Source organism: Oxyura jamaicensis, chromosome 1 (genome assembly GCF_011077185.1).
Source record: "Oxyura jamaicensis isolate SHBP4307 breed ruddy duck chromosome 1, BPBGC_Ojam_1.0, whole genome shotgun sequence".
Lineage (NCBI taxonomy): Eukaryota > Metazoa > Chordata > Aves > Anseriformes > Anatidae > Oxyura > Oxyura jamaicensis.
The window spans coordinates 137,021,189-137,035,239 of NC_048893.1; the positions used below are offsets into that span (position 1 = coordinate 137,021,189).

Consider the following 14,051-nt stretch of genomic DNA (forward strand, 5'->3'; position numbering starts at 1 on the left):
CTTAGATACAAACACACGTGTTTTATAGTCCTTTACTACACTTTGGACATTGAACAGACGCAGGAACAAAACAGAACAGATCCTTAAAAAATAAAAGCTTCACCTGTAAAGCCATTGACATAGATGGCGACTCCACTAAAGATACTTGATGAATTTCCATCCTTCTGGTGCTCTATGGCCGAATCTGACCGGAATTGATCCTCCAATTTCTTAACCTTTGCCGACATGTATCCTCCCTAGTTTTTAAGGTGAGCAGACAAACAAAACAAAACCCATGATGCTAGTCCTGTTTTCTTGTGTTTACAGACTGAAACTAGTCAATTATGAGAAGACTGGAAATATGCAGCATTCCTTCAAATCAATTTTTGTTGACTTACAGAAGACACATGCTTTTTTTCCAAACAAAAAATAGCAAATCCTCTACAATAAAATTTATCTGTAAGGTATTTTATCTTGTTACCAACATGGCAGTATTTATTTCATACTCCTTTTTTCTTATTCTATAAGGAAGATATTCCATCTATATTTTTTTCTTCTACAAGGGTTTTTATAGAAAGTAATGCAAGTTTGGATGCTAAGCCAGAGTTCTCATCGCCCAAAGAAACAATGAAGAGAATACTCATCAAGCTCCACATATTTTCTGTTCTGAAATATAGGTAAGACAGTAGAAGCCTAAGTAAATCAGGTGCCTCAGTTACTGTATGTCCAACTATAAAGATAGTGGTGGTATCTTCTAAAAATAATTTAAAAAATAGTTTTATATGGTGGTTAAAGCTATTCAAAAAGTCTGCACGCATTAATAATGCGATTTAGTGGATGATTACGAATTAAGACTTCAACACGAGATTAAATTTAAAAGATTTTTTTAAAAATTAGGTGTTTTTCAAGTGAAGCAAAAGGTTTCAATTTACAGCATACCTTTAGCATATTTAACAAAATTGCAAACCCTTCTTACCCATTTTGCCATTTACCTCTTCAAAGAAAAAAAGCCAGTTGGTTTTAAACATACCCATATTCCCCAGCCATCGCCATCAGCAGCCCGTTTCCTCCATCCACCCCGCCTCATACTGAAGCTTCTGCACAGAAAGAAAAAACACACAATCAATTAGATGTTTAGTAATATCAGTGACATTCAATCATGTGTTACAGGCCATCTACAGAATATCACAAAGATTACATTTTTTAGTGTGTATGCATTGAAATATACGAGTTGTATTTAACATAGAAACTAAAAATCACATTGAAATGCAGTTTCTCAATTTTGTAGTAGTTCACATAAAAAGTCATCACAAAGATCAGTTGCCATTATGATTTATTGAATTCTTCCTGTTCATCATACCTCTCCCATAAAAGGTTCTTAAATAAAATTGCTACCATTCCTGCAAAATATTGCCTAAATCACAAACAATCTTTTCTCTTTGATACTATTTACATGGGGGGGATGTAAAACACCTCCTGGCATGAGAGACTGGATTAATTGTACCAGTGGGTTCAGAGCTAATCATAAGAGGTCCAAGCATTTGTTGTTCCACAAAACAATAAAGTTATATAAAAGAAAAAGAGAAAAAAAAATAATCAAAGGTCACATTTTCCTTGAGGAAAAGCCAGTCATTTAAGTGATCTAGTATGATCTATAGCTAGGTTTCTTTAAATAAATAAACAAACCTAACCAGGCAAATTATAGTTTTCCTTTATGTAATACACTTATCCCTGGACCATGAGCTGAACACAGCAGCATCCCCAGATGAGCTATTAGTGAGCTGAAACAGAACTGGTGGAGAGAAAAAGAAATGTTTTGGACTGTGGCCAACTGCTCACTGTACCCAAGTGATCCACATTAACTACAGCTGTTGTAACACTGATTTTAAAATATTGATTAATGGTGTAGTCTGATCATGAGGTCACTGCCTGTAACACTACATCTCTCACTTTCTATTCTAACCGGTCCCCTAAATAAAAACACTGCTTTGTTTTTTAGGGCTGTAAGCTCTTAAAAGTGGGATGACAGGAATAGGACCTTGTATACCCTGAAACTAACAGGAAGAAAATTTAAGCCAGTCACCTTTCTTTTATTAGATATATCTTGATACCCATAAAAATACACAAAACCTACAGTTCATACATAAAAGGAAGTCAAGTGATCTTTTCCTTCCTCTTGGGCTGTTGAGAAGATATCTATTATTTGGTCTATCCATAGAACCATCCAGTAGCAGAGCACAGAAGCTTCACCCAGCCTCCAGCCTAACAGAAAGTACACACACCTATAGATGGTGATAATTACCCATTTTGGTCATTTACCTATCCAGGAAGCAACTTCTACTGCAATGTCCTGTAGACCACCTCATTTATCACATTAGAATTTTGTTTCCTCTGAATAACTTGGCTAAAACTTGAATTCCACTTTTCATCTCTTAAATCCCTTTTGTTCAAGAGCTACCAAGTAGGTGGACTCTGAGATCCAGCTAACCCACCCTGGATTGCAGGCAAGCTTCATTGCAGAATAAGAGACAGCTGCAGGAAGCTTTTCATAAATACGAACATTTTCATGGAATTATGTCAATATGCCAAATCAGGCAACCATCAAATTGCAGAGTTAAGGTAGGTGTAAGTACCTTGAAAAGACACACTTCAGTAGTATGTTTCAGGATCTCCACAAACACAGGAAGATCATGATGCACCTGGCTCTATTCTTCTCATATTTGTTGTAATCTGTTACATAACCTACACAAATACAGAATTATCATGATTAATAATTTGTCAAGGAGATTAGCTTGATACCAACAACCAAAACAAAGCTACCCCTCCCCAGTATGTTATATTTTCTCTCATGTTTCCTGTCTTTCTCACCCAGAGACCAATTTCCAAGATGTTGAGCTTTCTAAAATTAATTTTTCTGTGGTGGAGAGGCTGAATTTTATGTAACAGATACCACAGACCCCTTAAGGAGAAGGGATGAAAAATGAGAAGAGATGAGTTGGATGACTACATGAAATAGAAAATTGACTTTTTCTCCTGTAGAAGAAGGTACAAATTAGAAATGGTTAGATGATTTCCTTCATATGGAAAATTTGAATTTTCCCATAAACTCAAGTAAACTGTAATTCAAATATATCACTTCTGGCTGAGAAGTTCTTACAGAAAACAAAGGTGTAGGTGCAAGAAAGGAAAATGTTTATTCATGAAAATGTCACATACTGATTTTAGGTATCATAGTTATTATAAGAATCACTAGGATTTTAAGCATTGATTATTGTTGTTCCTTACTAATAAAGGATGAAAAAGCCTGTCAAAGAGAAAGTCTTTTGCATGTATGTGTGTACATACGTATATACACATACACACATTTATCTTACTCTGGTGAAAAAAAAAGAGAGCCCTCAATACAGTATAAAACCCACATATGTCACCAGCAGTCCAAGATGTTCTTCATTCCAATCACAAGGTTCTTGAGAACATCAGTTACTCTGACCCCTATGCAGACCTCTTGCTTATTCACAGAAGTCTTTCCAGTATCAGCAAGACAGAAACAAAAACATCAAATGCCTGTTACACCAATGAACTGCCTTTCATGAGAGTAAACTTTTCTGAAACCTTTAAACATTTAATTATTATTTAGGCTACTGAGAGGTGAGGAAGACCTCTAGTCTAAAAGCCATTCAGGCCACCCCAACCTGTGGGGCCAATCATAATCATGGGTATATACCTAGTTTAATTAAAACTACAGATCAGAAAACATGACTCCTTCAGGTTAGTGTGTTAAAAGCATGACATATCAATTGCTCAGTTGTTGTCTTCCTAGAGCCTGCAAAACTAGAGAAGCTAGGCTGTAATGCCTTACTTCCAACATCTGATAATGATTTACAATTTCCTTGGCAGATGTGATTTTTGACTCAGCCTGTTCACTTCAATTCTGAACACACAAGTTAGAAACATGGTATTTCAATGATTACTAGATGCCTTTGGCTTACTTCCTGAGAGCTATAGTTTATTGATTTAATGCTGATATGAAAACCTGGGAGATTAATTTCTCCCTTTGTAGTTCCAGGAACTGTTTCTGGACTAAGGAGGATCTTCACTGCTCCCTCTTCACAAGGAGCCACATGGAGACGAGAGGCAACAGGTACAAGTCGTGCCAGAAGTGATTTTATCTTGATATAAGAAAGATTTTTTTTACAGTGAGAAGAATCAATCACTGGAACAACCTCCTCAATGATGTGGTAGGCTCCCCATCACTGGAGGTTTTCAAGATGTGACTGGACAGGTGGCTACATAACCTCACCTAGGCTCCCTTTTTCCATGGACCTGATGATCTTCCAAGGTCCCTTCCAGCCTGGGCTGTTCTATGATCCTGCTAAGTCCTTGTGCTTACATGGCACATTTTTCCTTGAAAATCAGAATAACCTCTAAAGCTGCTTATCTGAAACCTAAGGAACAAGTGAACATGAGAGACATCTTGCACAGGATATATTAAATCAGAGAAAAAAAAATAAGCAAAATTTGAAGCATACTCGCTGGTTCACAAAATACTGTAAAGAAGATACAAAGCCCTCTCTATAGGAATCAAGATGAAGAGGTGAGCAGGAGAAATGCTTTGTAAAGAACCCTTGAAGTGGTGGTGGGGAAAAGCAAAAGAGGGGACAAACATTGAAATTGACCTGCTTGTGATCAAAAAATTCATCTTTTCTCTGTTCACGCTAACTTGTTTCGGAGCAGTCTTCTGTTTTCACAAATTCAAGATCATATGCACATAGTGTTTCAGGTAAAGTGAACCACCACAGTTACTCATTTGCAGGGCACCTCTAGAGCCCAGAGCAAGAACAAACGATAAAATGACCCTTTACCCAGAAAAGGGGACCAAAAAAAAAAAAAAGAAATGCTTACATTCTGGACTTGTGAACACAAATATTCAGTAAACTAAAAAAAATCCCAATAAAATCTGAAACTGCACAAAAAGCCTGTAATGACAGAAATGGTATCCTTAGGAACAGAATCCAAATTTTCATTGCAAGAGAAACAACCTTCCAAGAAAAAAAGTCATATTAAGTCTCCTGTCATCAAGATTAACACAATTTGGCCCTGCATCTTTCAAGGCCACACACAAACTGTAAAATCTTACTGTTCTGCAAAACAGAGCTTTTTAACTAATTTCAAATTTCTATTGGGAGATCTTTTTCAAAACTGAAGCTAGAAGAGGAACTAAGAGTTCTGAGATGCTTTGTACATGACTGGCAGCTCAGAGATAGTCAAGACAGTACACTAGGAAAAGATATGCAACATCGCGCTGCACGCTAATTCATGGCCTCACATCATACTTCCCAATTCACAACCACTTAATCTTATTATTAAAGACTGTTTGTTAATCAAACTGTACAGATCATGGAATGGAATGAACTGCTATACCTACATTTTAAGAATTCTGTGCATGCATACAGGAGAGTTGCATGGCAACTGTGAGATTTTAAACTGCACAACAAGCGATGTAGATGTGAACATGATGTTAAATTAGTATTTGAGTATCTATTCAGGAAAGAAATTTATTTTAAAATACTTTACGATCAGTATGGTGTGGTATAGGGTAGGTGGCTTTCCATTAACTGGGATAGTTGGGGTTACAGAAATAACAGACAAATCCAGACCAAAACCATAGGTATTACGGGCACAATGCCTGGGAGCACAGAGGAGTTCTCCGTGGCTCTCTGAGAAGCAAGTATGGATCCTCACAAGCCTTTTGATTCCAGGTCAGTACCAGTCCTGCCCAAACTTCAGTTGTCTGTGCCATGCTCTGCAGCATTCTCTTTTCCATGTTGCAGAGACATTTCTGCTGCCTCTTCAGTCTGGCAGATTTTATATTTTGTACTACAGGAAAGCAAATGAACTATTGCCAAAGCCAACTAGATGCTGCACCGTGACTCAACAAATAAACCTGCCAGACTTCTGTCTAAATACACAGTACAAGTAACTTCCAATCCAAATAATCCAATCACAGGTAACTGAAAGTTGTGTGGAAGTGCAGAACACAGTAACAGGCATTTTGCTTTTCTGACCAGCACGAACACCTTATCGACATCCTTTACTACAGAAGAACCTGATTTAATTAGTGGGTTCAAATACCACAAACATTCTCGAAGGTGCAGCTCTAACGCTAACAGAAGTACAGCTATCTCAGGCCACCACTAATGAATATCAGAACCTTTTGCTTGAACCATAGATTGAATCCATCCCCGCTCAGCAGGGCTTAGAAGTTGTTTCCATCAAATGGGTACTTTGTGGCCTGTTTGAGTTTCATGCATCTCCATTCCAGCTCCCACATCAAACTCACCACTCTGCTTGGCACTAGGCTGCAAGCTCTTTGAGGAAAGAACTGTCTTACGTGTTTACACATTTCTCAGCACAAGAGTCCTATTCTTGGCTGAGTCTCCTGGAAAAGAGCTGCTGCTACAGGGTCTAAAATTATTTTTTACTATATACTAAAAATGTCAGAATCCAGTAAAGGAACTTAAAAAAGATAGTTTAAGAGTTTTTTTTTAAAGATACCATATTTTTAAATCCCTGCGATTTTAGGCACTTGAGTTAACAATACTGTTCCATATTAAAATAAACAAATCTGGATGTTGCAAAGCAACTGAATTTTATTCTAGGAGGGAAATAAACTCTCAGGGTGAAGTTTCACAAGAGGTTGAGTCAACTTGATGGCCGCCTGCCACCAGAAGGAACGGGGCTGCTCTTCAACCTCTGCTGGCCCAACAGGCCAGCCGGCCTCCCTTATGCCCAGCCTTTCCACCCCAGCTCTGCACTCCCACGACCCCTACGCCTGACACTTTGGGCACTTAAGCTCACTGAATCAGAGGAAAATTCACACAGCCGTAAGGGGTAGTTTCTACCAGGTCAGCAAGATGAGCCGAGTCACAACAAGGTCACACAGAACCAAGGCAGACGGGTGGGACTGTTCCCTGCAGTGCCAGTGACAGCTTATGAATCCCTCAGCCATTTTTGGAAACCAGCTTTTAGGTCATGGTTATAAACAACCGTGGTGTGAATGGGGATGTGGATTTGCAATAAGCTAGGGCCTCGCTATTGGCCCTGCTTATATACTTCCCCCTAGTAAACAACAGGGGTAGACTACCTTACTTTTTTCCACAGAATTAAAAAGTTTTCAAAGAATGTTAGAGTCAAACAACAGAAGTCCTAAGTCTGTTCTCCGTCTTAACTCACACATGCCCATACTACAATCACTTCTAACTATAAGCACCAGTATTACAGGGTCGAACAGCAAGTTCTGGTTTGCAATCCAATCTCTAATGATACTGTAAAGCAACACAAATTAAATTGGCTGAAAGACATTAAAAAAAAATCTGTCCCCAAAACCACCTGACGATACTCCCTTCTCCTGTAAGTAAAGCTAGGACTGTAAGACAACAATCATAAAAATCTTGGGCAATAAAAGCACTGGACACAAAGTTGGTAGTGAGTATGAGAAATCTAGAAATAATACTTTTTAAAAAGGTGAACAGCCATGGCATGTGCTAAAGAGGCAAAATACTGTACAACCCATGTAACACATGGAAAAAACAATCCTTCAGAATCAACTCCTACGTGTAGATGACTATTCTAAGGCTGTGTTCCAAGCATGCTTTTATTTGAATTTGACAGCAAAGAAACAACACTCTCACCTTCAGTGCTAGCACTCTCTCAGAAGATGACACAATAACTCTTTGATAAGTAAATTATTCCAGTTTCCAAACTGACTCTTTCTGCAACTCAAAATGATCTTTATTTCAGATCAGTTTACTTTAACATCAAGGACTAAATACTTTACCTACAAGCAGCTACTAAGAAAGATGCAGTTATTTTGTCCACTAACCATCACATCACCCTGAAGCGGTTGTTCAGCAATCATCCGATTTATACAAGAGCTGTACAGGACGTTTAGATCTTCTCCCAACCAACTTGGAGCCTGGGACAGACAACTTTAACTGTCACATCTTAAGGAACCATGAGCACAGGGTACAGAGAACAGCAGAGGACTTGCTGTCCTAAAACAAGGTGATGCATCGTCTGCAGTCTGTGCTACCTTTGAGCAATCTGTTTTCAACAAGACACTCTTTTTGCTTTTATACATGGCATTTGAGATGGTTAGTTCTTTGAAAAATAGTAAGCCAGATTCAATTTGAGACCAACTGTCAATGTTTCATTCCCCTCTAGGAATAACATTCAGTAGCAGCTACAGTCCATTTAGAGCTTGTCACAAGCAGTGGTTTAACTTGGTTGAATTTTTTCTTCAGCTCACAAAAGACTCTGGCTTGACTTTCCACATTTCTGCATTGTTTGGTAATATTTTCCCCACACTTCAGAGTTCCTCAGTGATGAGTGGCTCCTCCCCATAAATTTTCATTGACAGATTTAACCATGTAGCTCTATTCACTTTTTAGTTCAAACATGACCTCTTTGATACAACTGTTCATACAGCCACAATAGGCTGGCAAATTTCAGCAGACCTCAGCAACTGGCTTCATTATTTTTGTTACTCATCTTCCTTGGGATTTCAATCCCTAGAGGACGTAGCACAGTCCTAATCTTTATGCCAGCTTCTAAGTGCCTAGATTCCAGAAAAAAGTCTGTAAGTCAAACTGGGATAAGAAACAGCTTACAGAATTAGGATTCTCTGTAGCAACATACTGGACAGACTGTAAATCAAACTAAAAGGAAATTCTTTCTCTCTTGGACTTAAGTGAGTATCTGAAAGAACAAGTGAGATGCATATGTGAGTTGAGTATTCTTCAAGTCCATATATATTTAGCTGGCTATAGAATTTGAAAACAGGAACTCAGGAACTGTGTTACTTTTTCTCTGAAAAGGAAGGGTGGGCTGTTCACTTTTTTTTTTAACCTCATAAATTGATAGAACTTGCTTAGGAAGTGAAAACCTGGGTTTGTGCACACCTCAGTCTGACAACAAGCCAGTCCTACAACTCGTGTCTTAAACACAGAGCCTACACTAAAGCGTAGGTAAAGCCCTGGGTAGGTACTATAAGTAAACAAAGATCCCTCTTCCCAGATAGCAAGTAGACTTGCTGCTACTGAGTAACTTAAGACTTCCAAAGCACAATTAAACAAAGTGACTGGAGCACTAAAGAAAACAAGGCAGAAAAGGTGGATAAGAGGAGGTACAGCCATTCTTGAATAAAAACAATGAAGAATTTTCAAGAGGTGACCAAAACAAGGAACCTGTGAACACCCTGAATTTGTTAACATTGAATTCAGAGAAGCTGATGGTAAAAACCTCTGACATATACCATCTTCGGGCCTCCCAGATTCACTAGGCATCACGTCAGCAGACTGGTGAAACTTGTCAAAAGAGATGACATTTTTGATTAATGTCATGTATTTGTTTTGATACACATGTATGTGTTTATGTGCATGCGCAGGTGTGCGTGTACATACACACATTCAACTTGCCTTTGCTGCTCACCATCTCATTACCCAGTACCCGGAGTAACTACTTCAGAATGGCATCAAAACACATCTACTCTCGGACCAACGTTTTAAAGAACGTGAAGAGAAGGCTCCATTTCTTCTCCACAAGTTATTTTCCAGTGGAAGAGCCCAGGGCAGTTGTGCTTTATGCTGAACTCAGTGTTATCAGCATACACTGAGCAGATGCCGAGCAGGCCAAGCTCTTCAGGGAAAAAGAGAGATAAGACATCCACTTTGCGAATCTCAAGTGGGACCTGATGTCAGATACTAAGAAGGACCATCTCTCTACACATATATATGGGTGGCACTAAGCTTGTACAGTAGCAAAGCTGGAGGAAATGAAGCAACTTTGTTAGCAAAAACAGCACTAGAGAGTCAATGTTTAAATAGGCAGCTTTTTGTTAGCAGCACTTTTTGAATGGTGTTTCTTAATTCCAACTGTTATTGCATAGTCCTATTCCCTTTTTTTTCTGGATTTGCCTTTGAAACTCTCAAATCTTTTTTGAAGTAATATCTTCACAAGATATGGCTTCCATGGCCTTGAAGTTTTACATACCTATATTTTTCCTTAATCTATTGATACTACTCTTATCATCCACTCAGACCAAGCCAACTAGCAGGAAATCAGATGAAACTTGTAACTGGAGAGATTGGAACAAAATGGAAACACTTTTAAATCTATTGCCTAGTTTACTAGTGGGAAAGTATCTCAGTATGTTTGTTTCTTTAGTATTACCTTGGCATCCATTATTTGCAACTTCTAGAAACAGTACAGTGCTGTGCAAACTTCTGATCTGATCCTATATATTCTCAAGTTTCCTCTTAGATTCAGCTGAAAGTGATATTGAAGGTTCAAGCACAGTGTTCCTGCATTTTACTGGAAAAACAGTTGTAAGTTCTTACAAGAAAACAAAAATGCTCTATTTCTTTAGTATCCCTAAACAAAACTTGCATCAGAATTGTGTTCTTGGCCCTATGTGGTTTCAAGTTGGTATTGTAAGTACCTCTGACATTGAAACAACAGTGTTACACTGCTACTTAGTAGAGACAGATCGATACGAAAAGGCCACAAAGCAAAAACCGCCTTCCTCAGGCAAACAGGACACTTGTAGATCTTACTAGGTTAAAAAACAACATAGAAATTATGGGAATCATTATGGAGGGGCAACACTTATCACTTCAAATTCCTGATCAATCAGAGATTAGAATGAAAACTCATTACCCCCTTTCCCCAGTACCATTTTATCAAAGGATTAACAGTTTACCAAATAATGTAATTTCAGCATGGAAATCTAGGAAATAGTGACTATCAAGTCCCTTTTTCCAGTTTCCCAATGCTCCAGTATTTCCTAAAAACAACTGGTAGACTCAAACCAGAGCAGTATCCTTCCACTATACACCATTATTTTGTTTCTTGAGCTCAAATGGGAGTTACATTAAAAAAAAGAAAGGCACAAAATGGTAAAATGCATTTACTCAGTAAATTGCACTAGTCATCCACCTTACATGCCACATCGTGGGCTTTCCTACCTGTAAGAATTATCAACCATGTCATGACTTCCTTAAACACCAGCAGCTCCTAGGTCTCCAGAAGAGCCACTTGCCTGAAATGCTTACTCATGGTGTCCTGGCTGATGGGAATCACCTCAGGAGAAGGAACTCGCGAACAAGGCAGACAGAACTGCAGTTCACTGGAGGTGCACTGACAGCTAGAAGCTCACCCCAATGGTGAAGTAATGGTCCCAAGGCCCCTGCTAAAACACACTGCATAACCCACCCTGCCAGAAGACTGACAGTCTTTAAGCCAGCACAGAAAAGCCTTGCAGAAGATCTCAACCCTACTCTGTGCAGTGTCAGCACTGCTTTCAAGTTTTGGCATTCAGATCAAGCCACCTGTACTTACCTGCAAGGAACCTGAGCAGTGTCTTATCCTGAACTGAATTAGCTATTTTTTCAGATTTTTTTTTCCCATAAATCAAGAAGCTGAAAAGGTCTTTGTGACTGAAGCAAACCAAATAAGCAAATTACCAGTTGTTACCTCCTTACGTTGGGGTTTGGTTAAAGTATTTACAGATAGCTGTGAACAGGATGCAAAACTAACACAAAGGAGTTAACCACAACATGGCTAAACTTTAATGCCAGCAAATTTAGAACCACCAGCTTCAGCACTATTAAACAGGAAGAATATCAATTGGGAGACTTTAAGCTTTGAGATAGGAAATGAACTAGAAAAAAAAAAGCACACCATCTACTCCTCCCAAAAGTTAACACTGAAATTCACGAGGCATGGTCTGCTTAGACAGTTGCAGTCAAGAACACAGAAAATACGGCAATCATTTCTATGGGTAAACCAAATTAAAAGCATCTCTCAGATGAATTTAACCATCACAGATTCCTCAACTACAGTAGCAGCAGCCCTTCAGTGAGCTTTGAAAAGACAAGCAACAGGAATGGAAGTTATCATCACTGCCCAGAATTTAAAGCTATTCCACGTACTCACCTCTCTTCCGCTAAGGAGTGGGAAAGAAGAATTTCCTAATTCTCATTCCTATCTTATGAGCACCAGCTACTCCACATGAAATACAGAAGCAGAGGGACCACAGACATGAGAAGCCCTCCTCCCTAAAACCAGCTGTGTCTCCAATTAAAATGCTGTCTGGTTTCCACAACAGGGCAGAAAGCTGCTCTCAGGGAGAAGAAGCTCTACGCAAATTTGACTCTTAAAAAAAAAGAGACATTTCCACAATTATACTGTATGAACCATGTTTGAGAATTCCTCGCCTGTTCCTCATGTTCTTTTGCATCCACTTAGATTTGCTCTCTTTACTTACAACATTCTCTATAACTACCTGGATGCTCTCATTTCTATTTGCTTCCATTTTTTCTTCCTTTTGCTATGCTTTGTAAACACATGGCACTGTCACCAAACTTATCTACATTGTATTCTTGGGGGAAGGTTTCAGCATTTGGGTATTTAGCTCCCTTGCTGCATCTATACCATGCAAACACACTCTTAAGAGCCGACAGAGATCTCAGAGATAATAATATACTCCTTTAATTAAAGCAGAAAGATGTTCAATAAAAGAAATCATTCTTCATAACGTAAACAATAGCTTACAGATTAAATGGGGGAAAACACATGGCAGGTCAGGTAAGTTATTCTTCTCCTACTTGTCCTGAACAACTAATTCATTAAAAAGCCTGTAATAATATTTTTCCTACATACCTGAAACGAGTTTTTGTATTAGTCTTCTTTTTTTTTTTCTTTTTAAAATCTCCCTAGCAGCTGAAATGGATGGTAGCAAGATTGAATGTTTGCCATGAAGCTTCCTCAAGAGAGACATCCAGATCAAGGGATAAGAAGAGACCGATCAAACTCAGCACCCACTTACGAGACGCTGGCTGCACCAGAGCAGGGTATGGCTAAGAAGATGCACACACCATCCAGAAGGACAGACCGGCCACACACTTGGAAGGCCAATTACTGACTAACGCACTGAAGACATACTGTGCACAAAAATACACATGTGGAGTTTACTACACTGGCCTGAAATACGGTGGCTTTTTTTTTTCCCTCCAGTATACTACTACAGTTTTACTTTAAAAACAATCTATCTCCAAGTAGTTAAACAGCAATAAGTTACAAGGCAGGTGTCTGCACTGAGCCTCTACCAACTGTCCTAGCAATGACCTCCAGTCTGACAGCTTGGGATTATTTACCAACAGGGATTTGGTGCACCGTCCAGTGGAAGAATTGGGCTGAATGGAAGACAATTATGGTGGGGATGGGCAGCGACTACACGCTTGAGACAAGATGGCAAAGGGAGAATTTGTCAGAGATCTGGATTTCTGCGCTAAATATCTTCATAAAATGGGGCTGTTTCACAAATGTATTTTAGCTGTAACCTTTTCATTAGGTGCTGTTGTTCCTCCGATAGGGCTGTTTTAAACTGTTGCCTAATTGCTATTAGATGTAAGAGGTTATAGTTAAAATTCAGCTCATGTAATTGCAATCTGCTGGGTTTGCTTCTTTGCATTGTACTATCAAATTTGAGATTGGACCTAGACTTTAAATCAAGATCTGTAATAAACATCAACTCTTCTTTTCAGGGAGAAAAATCTCTAATTAACACAAATAGAGCGTTTGCAGGCCTTGCCTTTCCAAAGGCTGACATTAACCGTAAAGCATGGGGGAAAATGGAACGTTGCAGCACGCACCATGGCTTTCCTAACCCCCCCCCCCCCCCCAAAAAAAAAAAAAAAATAATAATCGCATGCTTGTGCCATCACCCTCCCCTCCGTTCTCAAGGTTTACATGCCATCCCCTCGCACCTCCCATCAGGGGCCTTTTGCTGGGTCAGGCCGGCGCTGGCTACGTAGCAAAACACAGCAGCAGACGGGGAAGGAGGAGGGGGGGGGAGGCGAGCCCTCCGTGCCCCTTCCTCCCCCCTCACCCACCAGCCACGCTCGCTCAGCACAGCCGACTCGCAGCCAACGCGGGGCGCAAAATCCGCAGCCGGCTGCGGGGGGAGGAGAGGGCGGCGGGGCTGCGACAGGGCTCGGGCTTCCCCCCCCCCC

The 14,051-nt window shown here is 39.5% G+C and overlaps 1 protein-coding gene across 4 annotated transcripts in view; it reads right to left on the reverse strand.

Annotated features, from left to right (window-relative positions):
* Nucleotides 1-14,051, reverse strand: part of REV1 (REV1 DNA directed polymerase) — a 57,346-nt gene that overhangs the window by 42,924 nt on the left and 371 nt on the right. For all 4 annotated transcript variants that reach the window (XM_035315921.1, XM_035315905.1, XM_035315915.1 and 1 more), the window contains exons 2-4: nt 2,613-2,721; nt 1,010-1,076; nt 104-236 (exon numbers count right to left, since the gene is read on the reverse strand). In XM_035315921.1, coding sequence (XP_035171812.1) covers nt 104-236; nt 1,010-1,066 — 190 coding nt within the window. In that variant the 5' untranslated portion in view covers nt 1,067-1,076; nt 2,613-2,721. The remainder of the gene's footprint in view (nt 1-103; nt 237-1,009; nt 1,077-2,612; nt 2,722-14,051) is intronic.